Consider the following 22268-nt stretch of genomic DNA (forward strand, 5'->3'; position numbering starts at 1 on the left):
ACTAGAGGTAATTCAACTTCTTGGCTGAAGTACAGGCTCTAAAATGTAAATTTGGAAGTAGCTGACAATTCTACCAGTTTCGGAGCAAAGTTAACAACCACGTCCGTAAAATTGTTAAGCAAATAATTTCTCAAGTGTACTTATCACTTTTTTTTTATTATTGGTTTTTAGTGTCAAACATTTCCACATAATTCATCATATCTTCTGTGTGCTCACCATGACATGAATAGTACAAATTTGAAAAAGTCTCAAGTACACACACAATACAGTAAAGAAATAAAATTAAAGTAGAAAGAACAGTAAAACAGTTAGGGAGTAGTCTGTTTGTAAAATGACTAGTGATCTGTGAGAACAAAATCAGGCCTTAGGGGCATTACAAAGTGAACCCACTTTTTAAAGTATGAGGTAAATTGCTCTGTTTTATGATTGACAAATGCTGTTATCTTTTCCATTTTGTAAATGTCCATTGTGATGTCCATCCATCCATTTAGAGTTGGGCTCTCCTGTGATAACCACTTCCTGGTTAAAGCCTTTTAGCAGCAAACAACAGAATGTTCAATAAGTATTTGTCCTTTTTCATCCAGGCCATAGGTTAAGTACATAGTCTTGATTTCTAAAGGCAGAACATCTTTGAAAATGTCTTGTAGGGCATTGTGCATCCTCTTCCAATAGTCTTTGATAACAGGGCAGCACCAAAAAATGTGGAAGCGGTTAGCATGCTGGTTGTGCTCATCACTTTTCAATGTCTGCAAGCAATTACAACATTACTCTGCTTCCTCTACAAATGTTCTTAGCTGAAACTCTAACAAAATAGATATGAGCATGTTGAGGTTGGGACAGAACATTTCCGCGGTGTCATTCACAACTAAACTATCTGTTTGATTTAGAACCTGAAACTTCAAAATGATAGTGGAGCCCTTACTGTGTTAAGACAGCACAGTTACAAATTGGCACTATCAACTTATTAAGCCCTTTTCCAAAACAGGTCAGGTTCAAGAAAAATAAATGATTCCATTTACCTTTAACCAACTATTATAAGTAGTAGTTGTGACGCAACTTTCTTGGAGTTCAAGGCAATTCCCCTGGTGGAACTTGAAAAGGTGATAAAGGCATCGAAACCAACAACTTGTATGTTGGATCCTCTCCCTTCCAAGGTTCTCAAAGAACTTCTTCCAACTGTGGGGCCTGCTATCCTCTCGCTTATGAATCTCTCGCTTTCAACAGGAATTGTTCCCTCCAATTTCAAGGCTGCGGTGATAAAACCGCTACTCAAAAAGCCTGGCCTAGACCCTGAATTAGTCAGGAACTATTGGCCTATATCGAACCTGCAAACTACGCTTCGGCGTACCACAAGGGTCGGTCCTTGGTCCATTACTTTTTGCAATCTACATGCTTCCCTTGGGCGATGTTATCCGCAGCTTCGGAATTAGTTTCCACTGCCATGCGGATGACACCCAGCTCTTCATTCCTGTAGATTCAGGGAACTCGGCCCAGATCCAGAGGGTTGAGTCCTGATTGGGTGCGGTGAAGGGCTGGATGTCACAAAACTTCCTACAGCTTAACACTGGGAAGACAGAGCTGATAATTATCGGCTCGAAGCGGGACCGGAGAGAGTTTGAGGATGTCTCACTGTGGTTGGATGGCCTTGCCATCCCACAGAGTGCATCAGTCAAGAATCTTAGGGTCCTGTTCGACCCTCAACTGTGCTTCAACCAACATGTTAGAAGCACAACTAGAATTGCCTTTTTCCATCTGAGAAACATTGCAAGAATCAGACCAATGTTATCTGCAACGGATGCAGAGACACTGATTCATGCATTTGTTTCATCAAGACTGGATTATAGCAATGCACTGTTCTCAGGTCTACCAAAATCTACCACAAAAAGTCTACAGCTCGTACAGAATGCTGCAGCTAGACTGCTGAACAGAACGAGAAGGTTTGATCATATCACACCTATTCTCGCCTCTCTGCACTGGCTACCAATAACTTTCAGATCAGACTTTAAGGTGCTACTGCTAACCTATAAAGCCTTGCATGGATCTTCTCCATCCTACCTGAAGGACCTGATCATTCCTTATAGTCCTTCTCGGTCCCTCCGGTCTTCGGGAGCTGGCCTTCTTTCACTGCCGAAGGTTAAAAAGAAATCGGCTGGACAGAGAGCGTTTGCCTATCGAGCCCCCTTCCTATGGAATAGGCTGCCACAAGTGATCAGGGAAGCTGACTCTGTGGAGCTATTCAAAGGAAAGCTCAAAACGCACCTCTACGATCTTGCATTTGGAACATAGGAGTGTGAAAACGACAGATGCGAAGTGAAGACCACTGTTTGTTTGTGCTTTGTTAATGCAGTATACATTTCCACTATGTACTGTTCCGTTCTAATTCACCATTCTGTCTGTTCTAGCGTGTTGCGGTGACTGGACTGGATGCCTGGACTCTCCTCATGGTCAACCGGCCAGCACCACATCACCATTTTAACATGATGTGCATGTATTTACCTGTATGTCAATTATGGCACCCATTGCACTCCTGACCATCCCTGGAAGAAGGGATCCCCCACTATGCGTTTCTTCTCAAGATTTCTTCCTTGCTTATTTCAAGGGAGTTTTTTCTGCCCTTGTGGGGGCTTGGGTAAAGGGGGGTATCATAAATATTTGACCTATTAAGCCCTTTGAGACTGTAATGGTGATTAAGGGCTATACAAATAAAATTGAATTGAATAGCCTTAGACATAAATTGAAAGACAAGGTGACATGCTTTAAGATTTTATTTTGATAAGAGCCATATTTAAACTCATGGATATAAAATCTGGCATTTTCCTGGAATTATTCAGATAGTTTTCTTCAGTTGTTGGATGGCCTGCAAAGAAAAACAACAATTATTTAAGTTGCAATTACAAACTAATCATAAACACTGCATTATTACTGATTGTTCGCCAGCATCACTTACTTTGCCCATTCAACGTTGAGAATAAGATGATCGTATCCAAATCCGGACACTCCTGCGATGGCCCTGGCTGCATCCTCACGGCGATGGAAACTGATGAAAGCAAAGCCCTACGAACAGAAGAATGACAGATGTAAACACACACGCACGATTTATAGATTCAATTTTTAGACTAGAAAACATAAATATAAAGGGTGTCGGAATAAGTGGGTACCTTGGACTGCCCAGTGTTCTTGTCCTTGGCCAGGTAGATCCTGGAGATGGAGCCGAAGGGCCTGAAGAGCTCTTGCAGGTCGGTCTCCCGGGTGTCCTCAGACAGATTGGTGACACGGATGGTGGCGTTGTCATCGGCTGTTCAGGGCAATAAAGAACACGTTTAGCAATCGGAGTCATTTTATATTAGAACAAAATTATTACTTTCACATCAATTACTTGATCTATGAAAATACATTATTTGTATTAATTGGATAATAGTTGTGATGGGACCACAATTAATTATTATTATTGTTTAATGGTTTTAACACAATTAGCAAGAAGTCTACTGTCAAACTCGTAAAATAATGAATAAAGTAGAAAAAAGTGGTTGGAACGATAACCTGAGTACTTCCTCGGCGGTTGGGCTGCATGGACTCTCCCCTCCGCGTGCTTCCATCCCTCAGGCTGGGGGGCACATATTTGCCAGTCTTGCTCTGAGCTGGCTGGGCAGGCTCTGGTTCAGCTGATGGGGGAGAAAAACCATAACACGAAATGACCAAGGAGGCTTTAACAGGTTATTGCATCCGGATTTTAAACAACGTGCTGCATTTCAACCTTTCACAATATATGCAAGAACAGCAAAGGCTGGCAGGTGATGCTAAAGAAGATGCGATGCAAATCTTGGATAAATAGTCCGCCTGTGAAGGCCTGTGTGTTGCCTAAAGTAAAAACACTAGGATGACAGTACCAGAGCCAGCAGGCTTATCCTTGTCACCAGTCGAGAGCCCGAGCTGTTCGGCCAATTCTTTCTGCATGGGCCCCAGGGTGTCCTTGTAGGGACAACGGGTCGTCCAATGGTCGCCTTTGCAGATACGACATGACACTATCTTCTGCCCCTTCAACTTGTTCATGGGATCCTCATCCTGGTCTGTGGCATTCAAGTCCTAGAAGATGGGAGCGAGCAATTGTTTATAGACTGGCAGGTGTAATCAAAATAAAGACAAACCACCAAATTGGAGGCACGTACAATGCTTGGTTTTAGAGTTCATATGAACAAATATAAGACAGCATAGAAACAGAACGGATGGTTACCTCTTTGCTGGATAGGAAAGTCATGAATACATCGTCGCTGACTGTGGTGGTAGCAACATTAGGGCCAAGTGCATCATATTCAGAGTTTCCAAATTTCTTCCAGTTCTGGAATGAATTGAAAAAAGAATGTGCAATTAGCTCATTAAAAGTAAAACGTGCCTTGCGTTGTCTGCAATATACAACCAAATCATGATATTCGAAAATCATACTTTTCTTCTGGCAACAGCTTTAGAGGCTTTTCTTGTCTCGATCTTGAAGGTCCGAATAATCTAGAACACATTTAGGAAATAAAGCACATTTACTAAGGGATTAAGTTAATATTATTACACCTGTCAAAATAACATTAGCACAACATTGTGGATTCTGTTTAAACTAAATAAAGTGATCAAATTGTATTACTTGACTTCTTTATACAGTTATATTTAATCTATTACACAATATTTAGTAACCATTTGTCACCTCAAATTTGGAAGAAAAAGAAATGCACCCAATAATAGATTTCACTCAAAAAATTACCTTTGACTTCTTCCCATCTTCATCTATTTTGTATTCTGTAATGGTCTTAATATTTCCTTTGATAATTTCTTTGATGGGTGGCAGTGTCCCTGTGAAAACATGACAACATTGAGTTAATTGACACGCTCAAAAGACAAAGCACAAATACAAACATGTTATACGTGTTAACTATATACATGCTCAATTCTAAACCATGGCTGCAAAGTCATTATTGGCCATGGTTATATTCAACTTCCTTGACCACAGAATATGGAAGCTAACGAACGGATATGTATAGTTGATGCTAAGTGTAGAGCTAAGCACTTCAGGACACCAGCATATGGTAAAAACACTTATTGAAAGACATTTGTCATGTTTGGTTTTGACATGAGGACTATAGGGAGTTGCTCGAGCATCATCCGAAAAATAGCAACATTTACTAAATCAACTCCGTACTACCACGTGGAAATAAGCGTTCCTAACTAAAAAATAGCTAGCTGGCTGGCTAGGGTTAGCCATCTAGCTAGTGTTCTTTACCTTCATCTCCTTCCTCCTCGACCTGGTCGGCCCAGCTGGGCTTGGAACTGTAAATGAGGAGAAGGACGGATTGTGTTTAGCAACATTGAATATGGAAGTAATAATCGCCCACATTAAAGGTAAATACTTACTCGTCGAATTCTATCGACGGCATCCTCAGGGTTTGCAAATCCTCCCAACATGCAAAGACCGGAGCAACGTGATCCTTGCCGCAACATTGGTCGCTTCCGGGTTAACCTGCTACGCGCGCAATAAAACTACGGATTTAAGATTTCGCCCATGAAAGATGCAAGCGACAATTAGTAAAATATAATTAGAAAAATAACGAAATTAAGTAAAATATTGTAAAAGGAGATTAAAAAAGTGTAGATCATTTACGGAGATATAGGCAGTTATGTGACACGAGGACAACACATAAATTCTAGATTAATTAATATTCATACTCTATGATTTAATATACAATATAATGTCCAATATACGTATTTTCGACCGTTTAACTATAAATTTCACAATTTCATGTAATTTCATATTTGAGGTTCAGTACTTTTGGAGAGAGTGATAAAGAAGAAAGAAGAATTCCTCGACAACATTTTATTATGTAACATATACCTTTCAGTGATATTAGGGTTTTAACAACACCATTTTTACGTTCCACATTTACATAGTAAGAAATTAAATGTACACACACACACACACACACACACACACACACACACCCACACTGCAGTCAGAAAGTTCATTCAATAGTTCCCTCTTGGTTCTTCCCACAGAACACGACTCTAATGCTATCGAACACAGCCATGTACAGTAGAGGATGCAGGCACATGTTCAGAGCAGCCAGAACTTTTGACACTTGGTACGCATCATACACCGAGCAGTCAGTACTACCAGGATAGTTTATCTTCAGATAGAGATTGTAGCTCTGAAAGACATGGTAGGGCACAAAGGATAACGCGTACAGCACCACGACAGATATCACCATCAGGGCTATCTTCTGTTTATCCAGTCGAGATATGTTTGTGTTTTTCCAGACCACCCAAATAACCACACAGTACGACGCGAAAGTCACCAAGAATGGAACAAGGCAACCGAGCACGCCAAGCCACACAACGAAATAGAAGTGAGAGCGCTGATCCCCGAGGTTGCTACTGCAGTAGGCGACGCACTCAGTCATGTTGTTCGAACCCCCGGCAGGACACGTAGAGGCAAATTTCAACACCGGGAAAGAAAAGGATGCAACCACAAACCAGATTATCACACTCGCAACCTTGGCGCGTGACGGAGTGACTTGACTCCGGGTGAAAAAGGGGTAGGCGAGAGCAACACAGCGGTTCACACTGATGCCCATGATGAAGAAGATGCTCACGTACAGGTTGCAGGCAAACATGAATCTTTCTATTTTACACATCACATTTCCGAAGTTCCAGTGTTTGTCCAGCCTGTAGTAGTCTATGAGGAGAGGCAGGGTGAGGACATAGAGCAGGTCACTGACGGCCAGGTTGCAAGAGAGGACAACACCTGTGTGCCAGTTTTTTCTCTCTCTGGACAGTAAAAGCCAAAGAGCAAACAAGTTGCCGGCCAATGCCACGCACAATTCAATGGCGTACACGGAGGGCAGCAGAGCCAGTTGAAATTTCACACAAAGGTTCCTACCAGTCGCGTTGGCCAGTGGCGCTCCAGGTACAGACATAATCTGTAAACAAAAATCACATATATTAATATGTAGAATTCGATTTTCTGACCCTCTAGACAAGCATTGCGTTGTTGTATAATGGGTCAAGTTACAAGACACATTACATATAGCCCATAAGTGCTCAAACCACAAAGATGAAACATACATAACATGCATTATGTCCATATATGGCCGTAATTTAAGACGATATTTTGATTAATCAGCATTGGTATAGTAAACATAAACATGCCCAGGGGCTTCACCTGTTAGGATAGGTCTTATCCAGATAGGTCCCTGGTATGTCAAAGGGTAATGTAGTCAGAACCGCACATTCATGAGTTATATTTAGTTTTTACTTGATCATTTCTGTGTACACACATAATCCCTACTTTTTTTTTAGAGACAAACCTGACAATAACCTTTGTTCGAGCTCAATCTCAACACAAAAACCTACAAAACTAAGATTTATCCTCAGACATTACTGTGCATTTCGTATTCTATCGATCAACATCCAAAATCAGAAGCATAAATATTGGAATTAAACAAAACAAAGAACTTACTAGTTGACCTCGGCGCTGGTCAGGAGACTCTTGATATATGTAAAACTTGTAAATCTATAAGAATGTGCACAATTTCAGAACAATCCAGAGACACGGTCGTGTGGCAGGAAGCCAGCAGTGCCCCACCTCTTACGGCAATTTAAAATCTGCGCAGTGCGTGGTGGGAACAAGGTTTTACTTTTTTCAACACTCCCTAGTCACAGCCGTTTGAACTACAACATCAAGCGGATGTACAGAGGAGGGTGCATTTTATTTTAGAATGAAAAGTAAACATGCAACAAACAAGCAACCTCCTTAGTGATCGCCAAACCACCCAACTTCCCTTCTATACTAAAGTTTTTAGCGTTTGGGGAAGTAAAACATCCTAAGAAGAAAACCCAAAAAATTGGCAATCATTTTAGCTCCAAACCAGGCCTCCGGCGACGATATCAGATTTGGGGGGGGGGTTGGCGATAAGCTCAGATAGCAGCATTCCAACCCCTCTCCTGGAACCAAAATTGAATAGGGAAGAGTGCAATCACACGACCCCTTGAGAAATTTTGGCAGAAGCCAAGAAAACTGTCCTGATGTGGAAGGACCTGGAAGGCTGATATAGAGAAAGTTTTCGATGGGTATGCTCCCGAAGTGGGCCCAAATAATTTAAAGTGTCAATTGTATTGAGGGCAATAACAAGTTTATTTGTGCAAACATTGTGGAAAAACTCAGGAATTATGATACATATATGCTTAATGTACATTTCCTTATTAATACCATAGAGTGTAAAACATGACAATCTCTGCTTTTGCTGAATTTCAGCAATCAGTCTATAATTCAAATGGATGTAACTTCCAATGGCGTGGGCTTGTTTGTGTCCATACTGCCACCTGGTGCTCCATTTGTACCAAAGAATCACAATCTCAGGTCCTACAAGTATATCATTTTTTGCCTTTCCGTTGCTTCACTCCAGCTCCTGGACCCTTCTTGAAGCCCGATTTGCCACCGTCACCCTTAGATTTAAAACCAGCTTTGTTTTTCTGTCCAAATTTTCCACCAGTGGCGCCTCCCTTACCGCGAAACTTGTTCTCTCCATCGCCCGATTTTTTGGCCCCAAACGACTTGCCGCCAAACCCACTTTTCTGTCCAAAAGGCCGGGGGCTACCCTCAAATTTCTTCCTTCCCTTTTGGTGGTGACCGCCGTCTTTGAAGTGCCTTGGAGGGCCATGGCCCTTGGGCGATCTTGAATCCCTGTCTCTGAAATGCTTGCCGGGAGCATTTCCCCCGGGGGATCTGCCGTGTCCACCCTCCCGCGGCGATTTACCATGGAACTTATTCCCCTTTGCGAAGCTTCCCGTGTGCTCTCTGGGTGCACGCCTCTTCTTGGGGGGTGGGAACATGCCTGCGAGAAACAAATTGAATGCATGTTGAACATAAACATGTCACTACATCCAGACCATCAGGATTGAGTTCCAATCATCCATGGAGGTAATATTCACCGTCTTCTGGCTCCTGACCCACGGCCTGTCTGTAGTACTCGGCCTCATCATCAGACTCCACCACAGGGACTTTATCACCCTGAACGCCCGGATCCTCCACTTCACTGTCTTCCTCCTCTTCCCGCTTCCTTTTAATGCCTTCCATGCTTTTGTTTCTGACAGAAAAACATGAAAGTTAAACCAAAATAATATGCGGAAAAATCAGGAGTGGGATAAAATAACGCATCGGGATCACATACTTGTGCTGTTCCCGTTTCTCCAGTTTCATGGCAACATTTTGCGCCTGTTTTTTGCGGCGCGCGTCCTTCTCCTTCAGCTGGGCCTCCTTCCTGTTCAGGATCTCCTGAAGTTCTTCCTCCGTCTTAAATACTGCAAGCGATGGGAGAGCACAAAGGCCACGTAAAACACGGTTCACAGCACCGCACCCAACACAAGCTTGTTCCAGTGTTCCAGATGCATCAGTAAGCGTTTACTTGAGACAAAATCATAGACATTCATCCTCATGTTCTCATCATGCACATCTGAACCGACGACGGGACTGGGAAATGGAGGGGGGGGCGCGGTGCACTCACTGGCAGCGTGATAGAGAACGTCGCCGTCTCCCATGCCTTCTTGGATCTTCATGAGCTGCAGGGTCATGCGAGGGCCGATCTCCGTCAAGCGTACGGCGCTCTGCTGTGAGGCTATGTTCCCGCGGCCGGCGCAGGCCTGCGGTAGCTCCGTGATGTTGTGGTCGCCGTCGAGTTCGGCCTCGCTCTCTGAAAGGTTGGCCCCCCTAAAAAGTTCATTACAGCGTTAGATCGAGCCCAGATAAACTTCATCAAAAAGGAGCCGTTGGGCATCTTGCTCTACGATGCCTATACATGCACAAAGATAACGTGGATCGACTACAAGCCAATTCCGCCCCCGCCCCCAGTTTAAAGATCCATTATCAAAAAACTTGCCATTCACAAATATTATTTTCAATAACAAATTGTACCTTCACAATAATCTTACTTCATCAGAAGCTCACTGATGTCCTCAAACTTGTTCATGTTGGGGAACCTCTCCTGCATCAGCTTCTTCACTCCACGGCTCATGCCCACGGGAACAACCTTCAGGCTGCTGCAGAGCAGGAGCAAGCACACGAGTTTAAAGAGTAGGCAGCATGATAGATGACAAGTGCCAGGGCAACACCATCAGCTCCTCAGTGCGTTTACTTTGGACAAGCATCACTTAACAGTCAAGTCATAAATCATCATCATTCGAGCCAAAATGGGTAATCAGTTAAAATGGTAAAATGCCAAATACTTACTAATGACGGAGCTCAACCTCTTGGGACACTGGATCGTAATTTAGCAAAACACACCTCTTTATACTATTGAGGTTTACCTAGGAAAAAAAAAGAAACTAAATTTAGCTCTGCTCCCAGTGCTATTTGAGACACTTACAATGAGTGGAGTCAGTTGGGGTCAGTAAGCGTTTACTTTAGATACATCTTCACAGATAACTCAGAAGACTACACTTTCATCATACACAAATGCCCAACTCTTTATTGTTATGCGCAAATGTACCATCTCACTCCAGCTTTGTAAACAGGACATACCTTGTGCACATTGATGGAGGGGAACATGTTTTGGAACATGGTGGCCATGAGCTTGACATGCATGCCTTCCACGCCAAAGTTATTTAGGATGAGCAGGGGGTGGTGTGTAAACTGCTGCTCGTGCATTCTGTGTCTCTTCAGAGACGAGATCACGTCTTTTACAAGAGCATACTGGGGGGAAAAAAGAAAAACTATTCAAATTGGAGAGCAGGGATAAATGATAGGGATGAGTAAATCAGCGCATTTACCTTGAAACACACCATTCAGTTTAAACACAAATACTGATTTGTTTCCAGCCCCTGCGCCGAGTTGTGCGTGAGGTGAACTATACTGATGTTTGTACATGGTGCTGGATTGGACGGTGTTAATGTGTGCAAGAGAAATGTGCCAACACTTATTCAAGTAGGGCTCTGTTGCATTCCAACAGAAAGTCTCAAACAATGGTAAAACTATAACATAATAAATAGCATGCGAGCGCAGTAGGTGCCATCCATGATATACAAGTTTCTAAATATAACTAATAGCATTTGGGGTGCCAATCATAATTTCTAATTCATGGTGGATTGCGCACGGTCACTGTGCCAGTGCTGGATGCATGTTGGGGAAGCCCTGCAAACGTCGTCATCATCCTATCATAGTCAAATGCTTGATATTTAGCAGTCCACAAACCTTTATAACTTTAAAGTGAAGCATAGGACCTCTAGGGACTCGAGCAAGCCTCTGGAGAAAGAAAGAAAGAAAAGTTTTAATATGGGGCCTGATCTTGGTTAACACCTAAATAACAGTTGGCACATATGCACTCAGAAGTCCCCTATTAAACTCACCATGCTAAGACTGTGGGGTGTCTTGCTGAAAATCATGAAATGGGTCACTCCCAATGGACCAGCTATGGAGACAAAGTCTTTTAGCACGTTCTTTTTCTTGACCTAGGAGTAAAAGTCAGATACATAAAGCATGAATACAACACAGGCAACGTGCATACCCAAATTAAACTAAATCGAAAATTCTTCAGGTGCGTCAACCCAAAATACTCCATTCGGGGCAACAACATAGCCCGGACCAATCAACCACGGTTGTATTAACAACTTAAAACGTAACCCATTTCACGTAATACATAGACATGATAAAATTGTAATGGTTCAGTAGCCATCGATGGTCCTATAACATCTCTGGTCATACCTTCATGGCCTCTGCAGTGAAGGGTTGCATGATTCGCCGCATGTCGAGCACGAGCTGGCTGACATTTTTGCCGATCTGGCCACGATGAAACACGAACGAATGGGGAACAGTCGCAAAGGACTCCTCTTGCAAATGGCTGGCCTGTAGCCGGTTTTTCTTCTGGTTTTTGGACTGAAAGCACAAGATTCAGACGTTAAAACAAAGTCGGCTGACTGCGACACGTGCTTGGAGTTACTCAGAAAACCGTCACTGAAGCACTGAACACAAGCCCATAACATATTGTTGGGTGAATCCGACCGGTTATGATACAATTATTGCCTTTTTACTTTATTAAGAATCGCGTTGATATCGTAGAGAAACTACTCGAGTTATACAGAGCTAGCTCTGATGTATCTTTGCTAAACTCTGCTAATCTGCATGTTTTCTTACCTTTGATTTCGACATTGTTGGATGAGATGTATCTCCAGACGCTAGATGAAAAAGCTAACGCTACTATAATATATACTGTATTGCTATACTAAATAGCAATCATTTTAAGACTATTTTACTTGATTTGATGCCACCACGTAAAATTCTCGTGAAGAGCAGCTCCGCCACATGTTCTTTATCTAGCGTGTCACTGCTTTCTTCTTCTTCCCTTTTTTTAACTCTAGTTTTTGAACAACGTTTAGTAGTGCATATACCACCACCGTGCGGTCTGGAATGGGAACCGGGTTAACCAGATTCCCACTGTCTACATCTACAAAATAGCTACATAAAACAGCAGTGAGCAAAATAAGTAATACACAAAAATAATTATCACATTCTGTGTCAATCTTTAATTTGTGTCTGTGATTGTGTGTGTGATTGTTTGTGTGTGAGCATGCATGATGTGTGTCTGTGTTTGTGGGGGAGGGGGGGAGGGGGGAGAAAACAGAGAGGAAAAAAGAGAAGGATGGGGGTTTGAAGGTTAATGGTAGTGGGAGTAGACTGCACTGAGGGTCAAACCAACACACTTTAAGGGTTTTCCTCATCAGACCAGTTTGCAATTAGGGCTGTCCTCTCCTAAAACTCCCCGTGGTAAAGATTCTAGTGAGGGGTGACCATTCTGGTGTAGCTGTGTAGTTCCATCGATTTCTTTGTGCTTCTTCATATTTAGCCTTTTAGGAGTAACACACTTTTATTCTATCATTTCAAAATGGATTTAGTTAAGTCACTGCATACTTGAGCCTAGGATTTCACAGTTTCGAAGCCAAAGGGGACCCAAGGCAGACGTTTTCAGCAAGGTAAGTTGGCTTTGTCTATTTCATAAAAGATTCCTGAACATTTTGGATGGATTTTATTTATTGGCTAATAGAATGGATGTATAGGCTATATATAAAAAAAATGATTTGTCTATCAAATTGTATACAACATGTGGTTTGTTCGTAATATTATTTACAAACAAATTATTATTATGTCTATACATTTGTACATACATAGACATAATCATCTCACTTTCTTTCCCTCTCTCTTAGTCTTTTGTCTTTTAAAGTCTTTATGTGTCCCACATTTCTTAGGATTTTCTAGGAACTTAACTGGGATCTAGCCCTCACGAGTCAGTTTGCTTTATATCACAGAATCACTTTTTCCTTCAGAAAACATTTAATATTTACTTCAAAATGGGACTGGACTGGTTCTTTTTGAATATCAAATAATCCAGGCATTTCTTTAGAAAATAAAGTAAATATTTGTTCTTTAATATTAAGAGAGTTTATGGTATTGACTATGGTCAGTTTAGGTGGAATTCGGAGCTGACCTTAGAAAATTTTTGTTGACCATAGAACAGAGTATTTACACTGACTGGCTGGTGTTGACTGTTGTCACCAGTGTTTAACTGCAAATAAATACCATCCCAAAGGATAGACACATGTCTGGCTCTTTCCCCCTTCTAATGGCACATCTGGTGTACAGTCAAGACACAGATAGCAATGCACGGCCCTAAGAAAGTCTATAAAGTGCTGCAGAAGCCTTCTGTTTTCATTCACAGTTCACGCGCCTTCAATACAAAAAAGCTTCTCTCTTCTCTACCTCCAGGAGGGTGGCCATACAAACCCCAACGCATACATGGAGAAGACATTAACGTTGAGTCTGGGGATGCTTTTCCTCACGCTTCATCTGGGTTTACCGGAAGTCCGTGGACGGAGGGAGGACCCTGACGCCGACGTCAACGCGAAGAAACGACCTCCACACGCCTCGGAAGCCAAAAGTGGCCGCTGCTCGTACACCTTCATCGTCCCGCAGCAGAAGCTGAAAGGAGCGCTCTGCGTGAGCACCGCCCAGGGGACCGCCACCGCCAACCGCTCCGAGGTGGCTTCCCTGCGGGTGGAGCTGGCCCGGCAGCAGGAGCACCTCGAGACGCTCAGGGCCCAGATGGAGCAGGAAGGGAGCCAGGCCATGGAGGTCAGGGCCCTGAGAACGGAGAGCAACAGTTTGAACACCCGGATCACCCAGCTCTATGCTCAGCTGCTGCTTGAAGTCATCAACAAGAAGGACCAGGTGTTGGAGCAGAAACGGGTTGAGAACCTCCTGCTGAATGCTACTACACAGGTACACATATACAGTACATATATATGGTATGATTGTTGGCAGTCAACCATCGGAAACATGACTCTTCTGTATGTGTAATCCAGCTGCTTCTGTTGTTGGTGGGTTGTGGCTGGCGGCGCAACCAAGGCGCTGCAGGTTTCTAGTAATTTCAGAGAGCTGGAGAAGAAGTATGGAGCCCTGACCTCGATGATTACCTCTCAGAATCAGTTCATTGCCCGTCTCGAGAAGCAGTGCCAGTGCAGGAACACCACACTGGCTTCACCGGTAAGGAGACGTTTCTTACCGTTTTCAAAATGATAACAGGCTTTCATTTTATTTTGAATTACAGAAAGCATTTGGTGAAATGGATTTTTGTGTAGGCGACTCCTGAACCAGAAAGAATCCGCTCCCAAGAACACCACAATATCAGCTCAGAGGCCAGTGCAACGTCCAACAATGTTCAAAGAGATCAGAGTGGCCCTCCTTCGCAGGAAGACAAGCTGATTGGGAAAGCTACCGTCCCAACAATTACCACAGCCAGCACTCCCACAGACCATCCCTTCATCAGTTTCCCAATCACCAAGACCCCAGGTAAACCATCGTGAAATATATGTCTCTCTAACTACGAATCCATTGAAAGTTCAAATGCAACCCATGATAGCCAAAGGCTTGTGAAGATTACTAATGTTCAATTTCTTCCCATTGCTATGTACTTGCATTTAACCCAAATTGCAGAATGACTTGTTGAACTAGGAGCATGTAAACAAGTCATCTTTCATTGTTGTAGCAGGGTAGATAAGGAGGTAATGGAGTCAGTGACCCATGACTGGCTTTGTTATCTCCCTGGGAATGCCTAAACAGTGTATGAAAAGAATGCTTCTCCTCATTAGACAATCAGTGTCTTATCAGTTGTATAAGCACCCTCATATATACACACACACACACACACACACACACACACACACACACACCCACACACACACACACACACACACACACACACACACACACACACACACACACACACATACACACACACAAAAACAAACAAACAACAGCCTTTGAGGGTTGTGAATTTGGGAAATGACAGAGTAGAGGGCTTTAGACAGGCCTCTCCCAAATAGAGGGTCATTCAAACTAGTGGTGGTTGGTACAGGTTCATGTATTCTCTAATGAGAGTCCATGGGGCGCCTAGCCCCATGGACCCAGTCTCAATCGATAATATGTCCAGGAAATCCTTCAGCCAGTTAAGTTTGTTTGTTATACTAGTCCGGTCCAAGTATTGTCTTCTTTGCAGAAAAATAAAAAGGCATGCAACAGTACAGTCGTTTTTTGTAACATGTTTTGTTAATTATAAGCCCTATAACCTTCAATTGGATAACTTTATATCTCCCACAGTTGGACAAGATGTTGAATGCTTTAATATTGAGTCCCATTGATCCGCAGTGTGAGGGGAACCAATGTGTCATTCCCATTGTAACTTGGTTGGGTTAGTGCTGTCCAGGAGGATTATGATTGATTATATATATCGCTGAGACAGTTCCTTTCCCAGTAGCAGCATCCATCAGCTTGCCATCAAGGACATGTTTAGACCCTGTCTGATTCCCTTTGGGGGGAAATTTGGCTCCAATAAGCACAGCTTTCCAGAGCACATGCTTTGTATTTGTCAACTGGAAACCCCAAATATGCGGGTCTTGGCATTCCTCGATAGAGGTCAAACCACCCTTTGTGTTCATACCTGTAGGGCCATGGCGGGACTGCCAGCACGCCATGGATTCAGGCGAGACCACCAGCGGCATCTACCTGCTTCGCCCACAGGGCGCCAACCGACTCCTGCAGGCATGGTGTGACCAGACGAGCGCTCAGGGCGGCTGGACCGTCATCCAGCGGAGACAGGATGGATCGGTGAACTTCTTCAGGACCTGGGAGCAGTACAAGGTAAGTCTCTCAGCTCGGATTTAAGCTGCCTGCGCCCACTGCTGTGATTCACTGTGCTGTTCTGTCGCAGCAAAATTTGATACCAATTATTTTCCGATATGGATATCTATATTGTCTATATTGTGTTATATGTATATATGGTGATATCATAACAATATGCTGCATAAATGCAAGGACATTGTAACACCCATTTGTCATTCTGCATGCATTTTTGCATTTCTATTCTAATAACACTATAGATGGCTTTGAATGCAATGTAAAGCAAATGAAAGTTTGCATAAACAAAGAAAATGGCCGCCCTGACCATCCCTCAGACCTAACTGTTATTCGGGCACGTCGGCAGCAAGGTTTTGGTAACCTCGATGGAGAGTACTGGCTGGGACTGGAGCACCTGTACTGGCTGACCAAGCAGACTCACTACAAGCTCCGGGTAGCCCTGGAAGACTGGCAAGGCCGGCAGGTCTATGCAGAGTACGACAGCTTCTATATAGAGCCGGAGAGCGACTGGTACCGCTTACGTCTAGGAGAATACCAGGGGAACGCTGGGGACTCTCTCTCCTGGCACAACAACAAGGCCTTCACCACCCTGGATCGAGACAAGGACGGCTTCTCAGGTCCAGTGACCGGCTTCACTTATTGATATTATTTGTTTGTTTGTATATTATAAGGATCCCTATTGGCTGACGCCTTGACAACCAGGGTCCAAGAGAGTATTACATATAACAGTAATAACCTCACAATAATAAGAGAATATATATAAAAAAATATAAAATAGAGGCAGTGTTAAATAGCCTTCTTGTGTTTCCTCCTCAGGTAACTGTGCTCACTTCCAGAAAGGTGGATGGTGGTACCATATGTGTGCCCACTCCAATGTGAACGGCGTGTGGTATAGAGGCGGGCACTATCGCAGCCGCTACCAGGACGGGGTCTACTGGGCAGAGTTCCACGGAGGCTCCTATTCTCTCAAGCGAGTGTCCATGATGATCAAACCTGCGTGACGGAAATGACCGTCCTATTTGGAATCAGACGTGTTTAAACGTGGTGGTTTAATTTGTGCTTTGTTTTTGCTTTTTGAAGCTACGTTGAGAGCACTTTTCAATAAGGGTACAATAATTAACAATTAGTTAACGTTAGTTAATGCAGTAATAATCATAAACTAAACAATTACAATTTTTAGGAGACGCACGTCGCCCCCTTGCGGTCGACGCAAGGAGGGTCCCTAACGACGTAATGGGTCCTTAAATGCGTCTCTTGTGCGTTGACGTGGAACCTTAACTAAGCCTTGAGTCATATTTTGGCGGAATTGTGATTGAATCTAACTTAACTCAACTCTGCTAACGCTGCTGATTCCCTGTGCCTCATTGGCTATATCCGAAGCCAATCAGCGTGCTTGTCACATTCCATAATCACTATCGGCCAAAGTCATCTATCTATTTGAATCAGGTATATCTTAAACTAATTACAAGATAAACCATATAAATATGACTCTGACCCCCATGAGGCTAAAGATATTTGGAAATAGTTGATTCAGTTTATTATTTAACATTAAACGTATTGAAACATTAAACATGTAACTAAACATAATGTTTTGGACGTTCAAATTGTGTTCTGCAGTTTCTATGGTTGCTATGTTGTTCTATTCAGTTGCATGTTGTAGGTGGTTGCAATAGTGTTCTAGGTCATTGGGTTCCAACCTCTGACTTTAGGTGTACCACTAAATTGTCATCAAGATCTTTCGACGATTGATAAATACACATGCAGTGAATGAGCAAAGAGTGCCAGTGACCCCTTATACATCCTTTATACAAAGTTATAACTGCAAGAATGCCATGGCCAATGGGAAAAACTGGATTAAAAAAGTCAGCAATGCCCCCCCCCCTAAAATAATTCACTGTACAGTAATTCACCTACAGTATTTTGTTATGTGTTGTTCTTTACACTGTGTTAGGCATGTCTTTTACTGTCTCTGTGTTTCAGGGATCGCTGTCCCTTTAAGGATTTCGAGCTTCTCATGACGCGGAGCCCGATGCGGCATATGTTCTCTTGCAGCACGTTTTGATTCCTGTTTTTCAAAAACTAAATAAACGAGTCACACAACTGTGTGCTCAACGTGCGAAATTGTATCCTTCATTTAATGCAATTTCCACATCACCAAACATTAATGGAAAACAAGAATACAATTTGTGGTAGCATACTACCACAGGTTGAAAAACACTGTTGGTTGTTGGATGTTCTATGTGTTTTCTATGGTGTTCTATGTGGTATTCTATGGTGTTCTATATTGTATTATATGGTGTTCTATTTGGTATTCTATGGTGTTCTTGCTGGAATCTAGGTGTTTGATAGGATGTAGTGGGTGGTTGCTAGGGTGTTTCAGGGACATTGTTTGGTGTTGTGAGTCATTTCATACAAGTTTCGATAGCAAGGTAGGGTTAGAGGGTAGGGTTAAACACTATTGCTTCGATGTTCAACCACTGCGAAGAGCTCAAATTTGTGGAAGGGGAGACCATATGGTTGTAACACGTTTTTCTTCAGCACCTAAAACTATATATTTTTTTTTAAAGCTACAGTTCTGGACCTTTTAGGCAAAGTACCCACATTTGTCTACAACAAGTGGAAAACACTTAAATCTCCTCAACTATATCACGGAATTTGTGAGATTATGACAAATACAATCAGTCCCTCCAGAAAAATGCGGCATTTTTTTGTGATTGTTGCGGCCAAAAATCCTTGATTATGCGGCACGTTTTCTTAAAAAATGCTATGAAATATGCGGCATATTTATGCAATTTTATGCGATGAAATTGCGTAAACTTGCAAAAATTGCGGGGAAAATGCAGCTTTTCGATGACGTTTACGTCGCGTAATTACGTCACTTCATAACGTTCCCATGGCAACAGGGGGAAATGGCTGCTCTTGTGTGAAGTAAACGCAACATTTTTCAACTTTCTGCTAAGATATATGTGACTTTTTTGCAACGAAAATGCGGGGATAATGAAATCATGCAAGCCCCGCATATTTTGCGCGGAAATCTGCAATGTATGCGATGAAAGTGCGGCATATTTGAAAAAATGCGTCCCCCGCATGAATATGCGGACTTTGGCTGATTATGCGTTGAATTATGCGATCGCATAATCGCGTTTTCTGGAGGGACTGTACAATGTATACCTTTGTTACAACCTACCCCACGACCGGGGTAGGTTGTAACACCTACTGGGGTATTTTGTAACAGGTAGACAAAATGCAAAAAAAACAATGGGACTCCATTTGATATGCCGATTTAATGACAAGTAGTATTGTAGCGACCCTGGTATGTGTACTAGTGAGTGACAGCGCTGTAGTCCAATCACAAGCAGGGTTACTAGGTCCAGCAACATGGGGGCTTGTGATTGGGGGAGGTTGCGCAGTGTGTGTGGGTGTCTTCCTGTGCGAGCTCCTAGTAGGAGTGTGTGAAACGTGGGTGTAGAGCGATACATGTGTGCCTTGTTAACTGTTGTAAAGTTTGCGAAGTTCGTGGAATAAAGCCAACCGGCTGTTACACCGGATACCTGCCTCCGCTTCTGGTATGATCGCCACAGCATAAACAACAGGGTTTGAAAATAGATTCACCAAACAAAATATTCTTAAACTGTATTGTAATGCATCCTGTGTGTGTATGTGTGCATGTGTGTCTGTGTGGGTCTGCGTGTGTGTGCATGTGTGTGATACATTGGCAAAGGCAGGCTGGATGCCATCTATAGCCTATGCCTATATGAAAAATAGAATCGTATACCACACAATCCATTCTTCACATAGAGAATAAAGATCATATTAATGTTGATCTTTGAACAAAATATAAAAAGCATAACGTTTATACTTTGTGTGTGTGTATTTGTGTCTCTTGAGAGAGAGAGCTGAGCAGTTGTTGTTTTTTGAGAACAGGGCAACATCTTCAACATCTTCTCTGGTAACAACTTTGTATGTAAGGGGATACAAAATAAGCGTTACAACCTACCCCGCCCTGTCATCCATTGCTAAACTAGCTGTATTGGCATGGTGCTTTGACATTAGCAAGGGAGAGATACACCGTTCTTTACTAGAGAAACTATAGTTTGACCTGATATAACTCATACAACTTTATCTACAACGGTAAAAGTACTGGAAAAAAAACATTAAAAAAAAGTTACTTGCTTACCTTAAAATTTGGATTTCTCTCGTAACTCCTGGAAAAATTGCGCCAACTAGTGGAACATTTCCATGAGCGATCGTAAAGGAAGGAGGAGGAGACTGAAACTGTCACATTGCTCATATCTTATCCCTGATTGGTGGAATTGGTGGCGTTACAACTCACCCCGTGTTACAACTATCCCGGTCTCCCCTACGATTGTGGCAGTAGTGACAGTTTATGGATTTCGATATTTTATTATTTACTAAATTCTTATTAACTTCTACAACATAGAGAAAAATCCCATGGGGGTTCATGTGGGAGTTGAAGAATTTAAAAGTGGAAATGCTTCATAAATACAATCAGTATAAAAGTTTTGAAGCATTCCTTAAAATATTGGATAGTCTGTTGGTATATAAAATTGTAATTATTGTTCTAGTGTCCATTATGAAGGAGGAATAGTAAAGTTTAGATGAGGAGGACTACATTCCCCTTCTATTTTTCATCGATCTGTGCTCTCTATATTCCATCCCCATGCTGTCATTGCAGAACCCACCCCTTTTATCTCTCAACCAATCAGGAACCATTTTTCAAAATGGTGTTCAAACAGAACAATGGCGCCAAAACACAGTACACATATACACACCTCTCAGGCATGGTCATTTCTGCGGTTTTGTGACTTTGTGGCAGCCCTCCTCCATCCCCTCACCTCCAAGGTAGTTCTATTAATTTCCAACAGAGTGACATGGCGTCCTCCAGAGCAGGATCTCCTGCCATAGTCACCGCCACCACCAGGGGGCAATTCATCTCCCAACAGACCTCATGGATCCATCGTCCCGATGAAAAATAGTGTCTAATCGCCAAATGTGTTCTCGTCAGTAAATGCTGTGTTTAATTTTAAATAAGGGCGTATTCACACCAGGAAAGTCCTTAGTTCGATCTCTTTGGTCCGGACCACAACGCAATGTTTTTTGGTTTGGTGCGGTTCATTTTCTACGGAAGAGGATTAGTTAATTAGTTAGTTCATTTTTTTTTTAAGTTCTGACTTTTTTCTCAGAATTCTGACTTTAAAGTCAGAACTATGGGTACCTGTAAGGACCAACCTCCGTGGGAGACCAAAAGGTGAGTGAAACTGGAACATGTGTTGTTTTGGTGCCAGTTTCACTCACCTTTTGGTCTTCCATTAACGAAATGGCTTCTGGAACCCCTCGAACCCGCAAGAAGTCGCTAAGGGAAGACATCTTCGCACAAGTAAGCTAGGGCTACTGGCTACTCTGCGTGTGGTTTCCTCCTACTGCATAAAGCAAAGTGTCTCTCCCACGGAGGTTGGTCCTTACAGGTACCCGTAGTTCTGACCTTAAAGTCAGAATTCTGACTTTTTTTCTCAAAATTCTGAGAATAAAGTCTGAACTTAATTTTCTTTTTGTGTGTGGCCCTAATCCTCTTCCGTACTTTCCACATTGCAATTTTTCGCAACAGTCCGAGAATTTGTCAACAACGCAAGTGTGTGCATAGATCGTTGGACAAGACCATGGACATATGTGGGGTCGCCAATTATTTTCTGTATTCAGTCTGAAATTATTATTATGCCAGGTGAAACAAAGGAAAATCATATTGGGGGAAAAAATCTGCCTTTTTCTTATTTACACGCAGTTAAGAGAAGAGAGAACATATGTTTTCGTCTTTCAACGAGATCTGGTTCAGCCTATGGGATACTCCGCTGATAGAAACAATGTAACTATCTGCTCCCACTATATGCAAACTCAACTTGTTCCCGCTATTTCAAGTAAAACAAAATAAAAATACATAGGTAGCCTAATAGCCAAAATGGAGAGGTGGCTGCTTAAAAAATCGAACAAAAGCTCGAAAGTGCCAGCTACCAGTGCTTCTACTCCTCCGCGGCATTAT

The 22268-nt window shown here is 42.6% G+C and overlaps 4 protein-coding genes across 6 annotated transcripts; 1 reads left to right on the forward strand and 3 right to left on the reverse strand.

Moving 5' to 3' along the window:
• Nucleotides 1-2750: 2750 nt before the first annotated feature.
• Nucleotides 2751-5505, reverse strand: eif3g (eukaryotic translation initiation factor 3, subunit G; the record flags this gene model as incomplete). Of its 2 annotated transcripts, XM_079746549.1 has the most annotated exons (10): nucleotides 5395-5505; nucleotides 5264-5310; nucleotides 4748-4836; nucleotides 4441-4500; nucleotides 4232-4336; nucleotides 3888-4083; nucleotides 3549-3662; nucleotides 3159-3295; nucleotides 2948-3054; nucleotides 2751-2857 (listed from the first exon to the last, which is right to left on the reverse strand). In XM_079746549.1, the coding sequence occupies exons 1-10, from the start codon at nucleotides 5415-5417 to the stop codon at nucleotides 2842-2844; spliced, it is 894 nt and encodes a 297-aa protein (XP_079602675.1). In that variant the 5' UTR covers nucleotides 5418-5505. The 2 variants fall into 2 exon arrangements, with proteins under 2 accessions (XP_079602675.1, XP_079602676.1); XM_079746550.1 differs by lacking the exon at nucleotides 2751-2857 and having other exon boundaries at nucleotides 2944-3054; nucleotides 5395-5503.
• Nucleotides 5506-5627: 122 nt separating this feature from the next.
• Nucleotides 5628-7622, reverse strand: p2ry11 (purinergic receptor P2Y11). Of its 2 annotated transcripts, XM_079746548.1 has the most exons (3): nucleotides 7496-7574; nucleotides 7199-7229; nucleotides 5628-6956 (listed from the first exon to the last, which is right to left on the reverse strand). In XM_079746548.1, the coding sequence occupies exon 3, from the start codon at nucleotides 6951-6953 to the stop codon at nucleotides 6000-6002; it is 954 nt and encodes a 317-aa protein (XP_079602674.1). In that variant the 5' UTR covers nucleotides 6954-6956; nucleotides 7199-7229; nucleotides 7496-7574; the 3' UTR covers nucleotides 5628-5999. The 2 variants fall into 2 exon arrangements, with proteins under 2 accessions (XP_079602674.1, XP_079602673.1); XM_079746547.1 differs by lacking the exon at nucleotides 7199-7229 and having other exon boundaries at nucleotides 7496-7622.
• Nucleotides 7623-8168: 546 nt separating this feature from the next.
• On the reverse strand, nucleotides 8169-12320 carry ppan (peter pan homolog). The gene is made up of 11 exons (XM_079746969.1): nucleotides 12161-12320; nucleotides 11732-11902; nucleotides 11377-11478; nucleotides 11222-11272; nucleotides 10553-10723; nucleotides 10262-10338; nucleotides 9964-10071; nucleotides 9540-9742; nucleotides 9207-9336; nucleotides 8968-9122; nucleotides 8169-8870 (listed from the first exon to the last, which is right to left on the reverse strand). Exons 1-11 carry the CDS (start codon nucleotides 12173-12175, stop codon nucleotides 8410-8412), a joined length of 1644 nt encoding a protein of 547 aa, XP_079603095.1. The 5' UTR covers nucleotides 12176-12320; the 3' UTR covers nucleotides 8169-8409.
• A 1496-nt stretch (nucleotides 12321-13816) lies between these two features.
• angptl6 (angiopoietin-like 6) lies at nucleotides 13817-17214 on the forward strand (the record flags this gene model as incomplete). Its single annotated transcript, XM_079745935.1, has 6 exons — nucleotides 13817-14299; nucleotides 14426-14563; nucleotides 14659-14869; nucleotides 16023-16216; nucleotides 16560-16830; nucleotides 17030-17214. 6 exons carry the CDS (start codon nucleotides 13817-13819, stop codon nucleotides 17212-17214), a joined length of 1482 nt encoding a protein of 493 aa, XP_079602061.1.
• Between the last annotated feature and the right edge of the window lie 5054 nt (nucleotides 17215-22268).

This window comes from Pollachius pollachius (genome assembly GCF_949987615.1).
Source record: "Pollachius pollachius genome assembly, chromosome: 11".
NCBI classification, from domain to species: domain Eukaryota; kingdom Metazoa; phylum Chordata; class Actinopteri; order Gadiformes; family Gadidae; genus Pollachius; species Pollachius pollachius.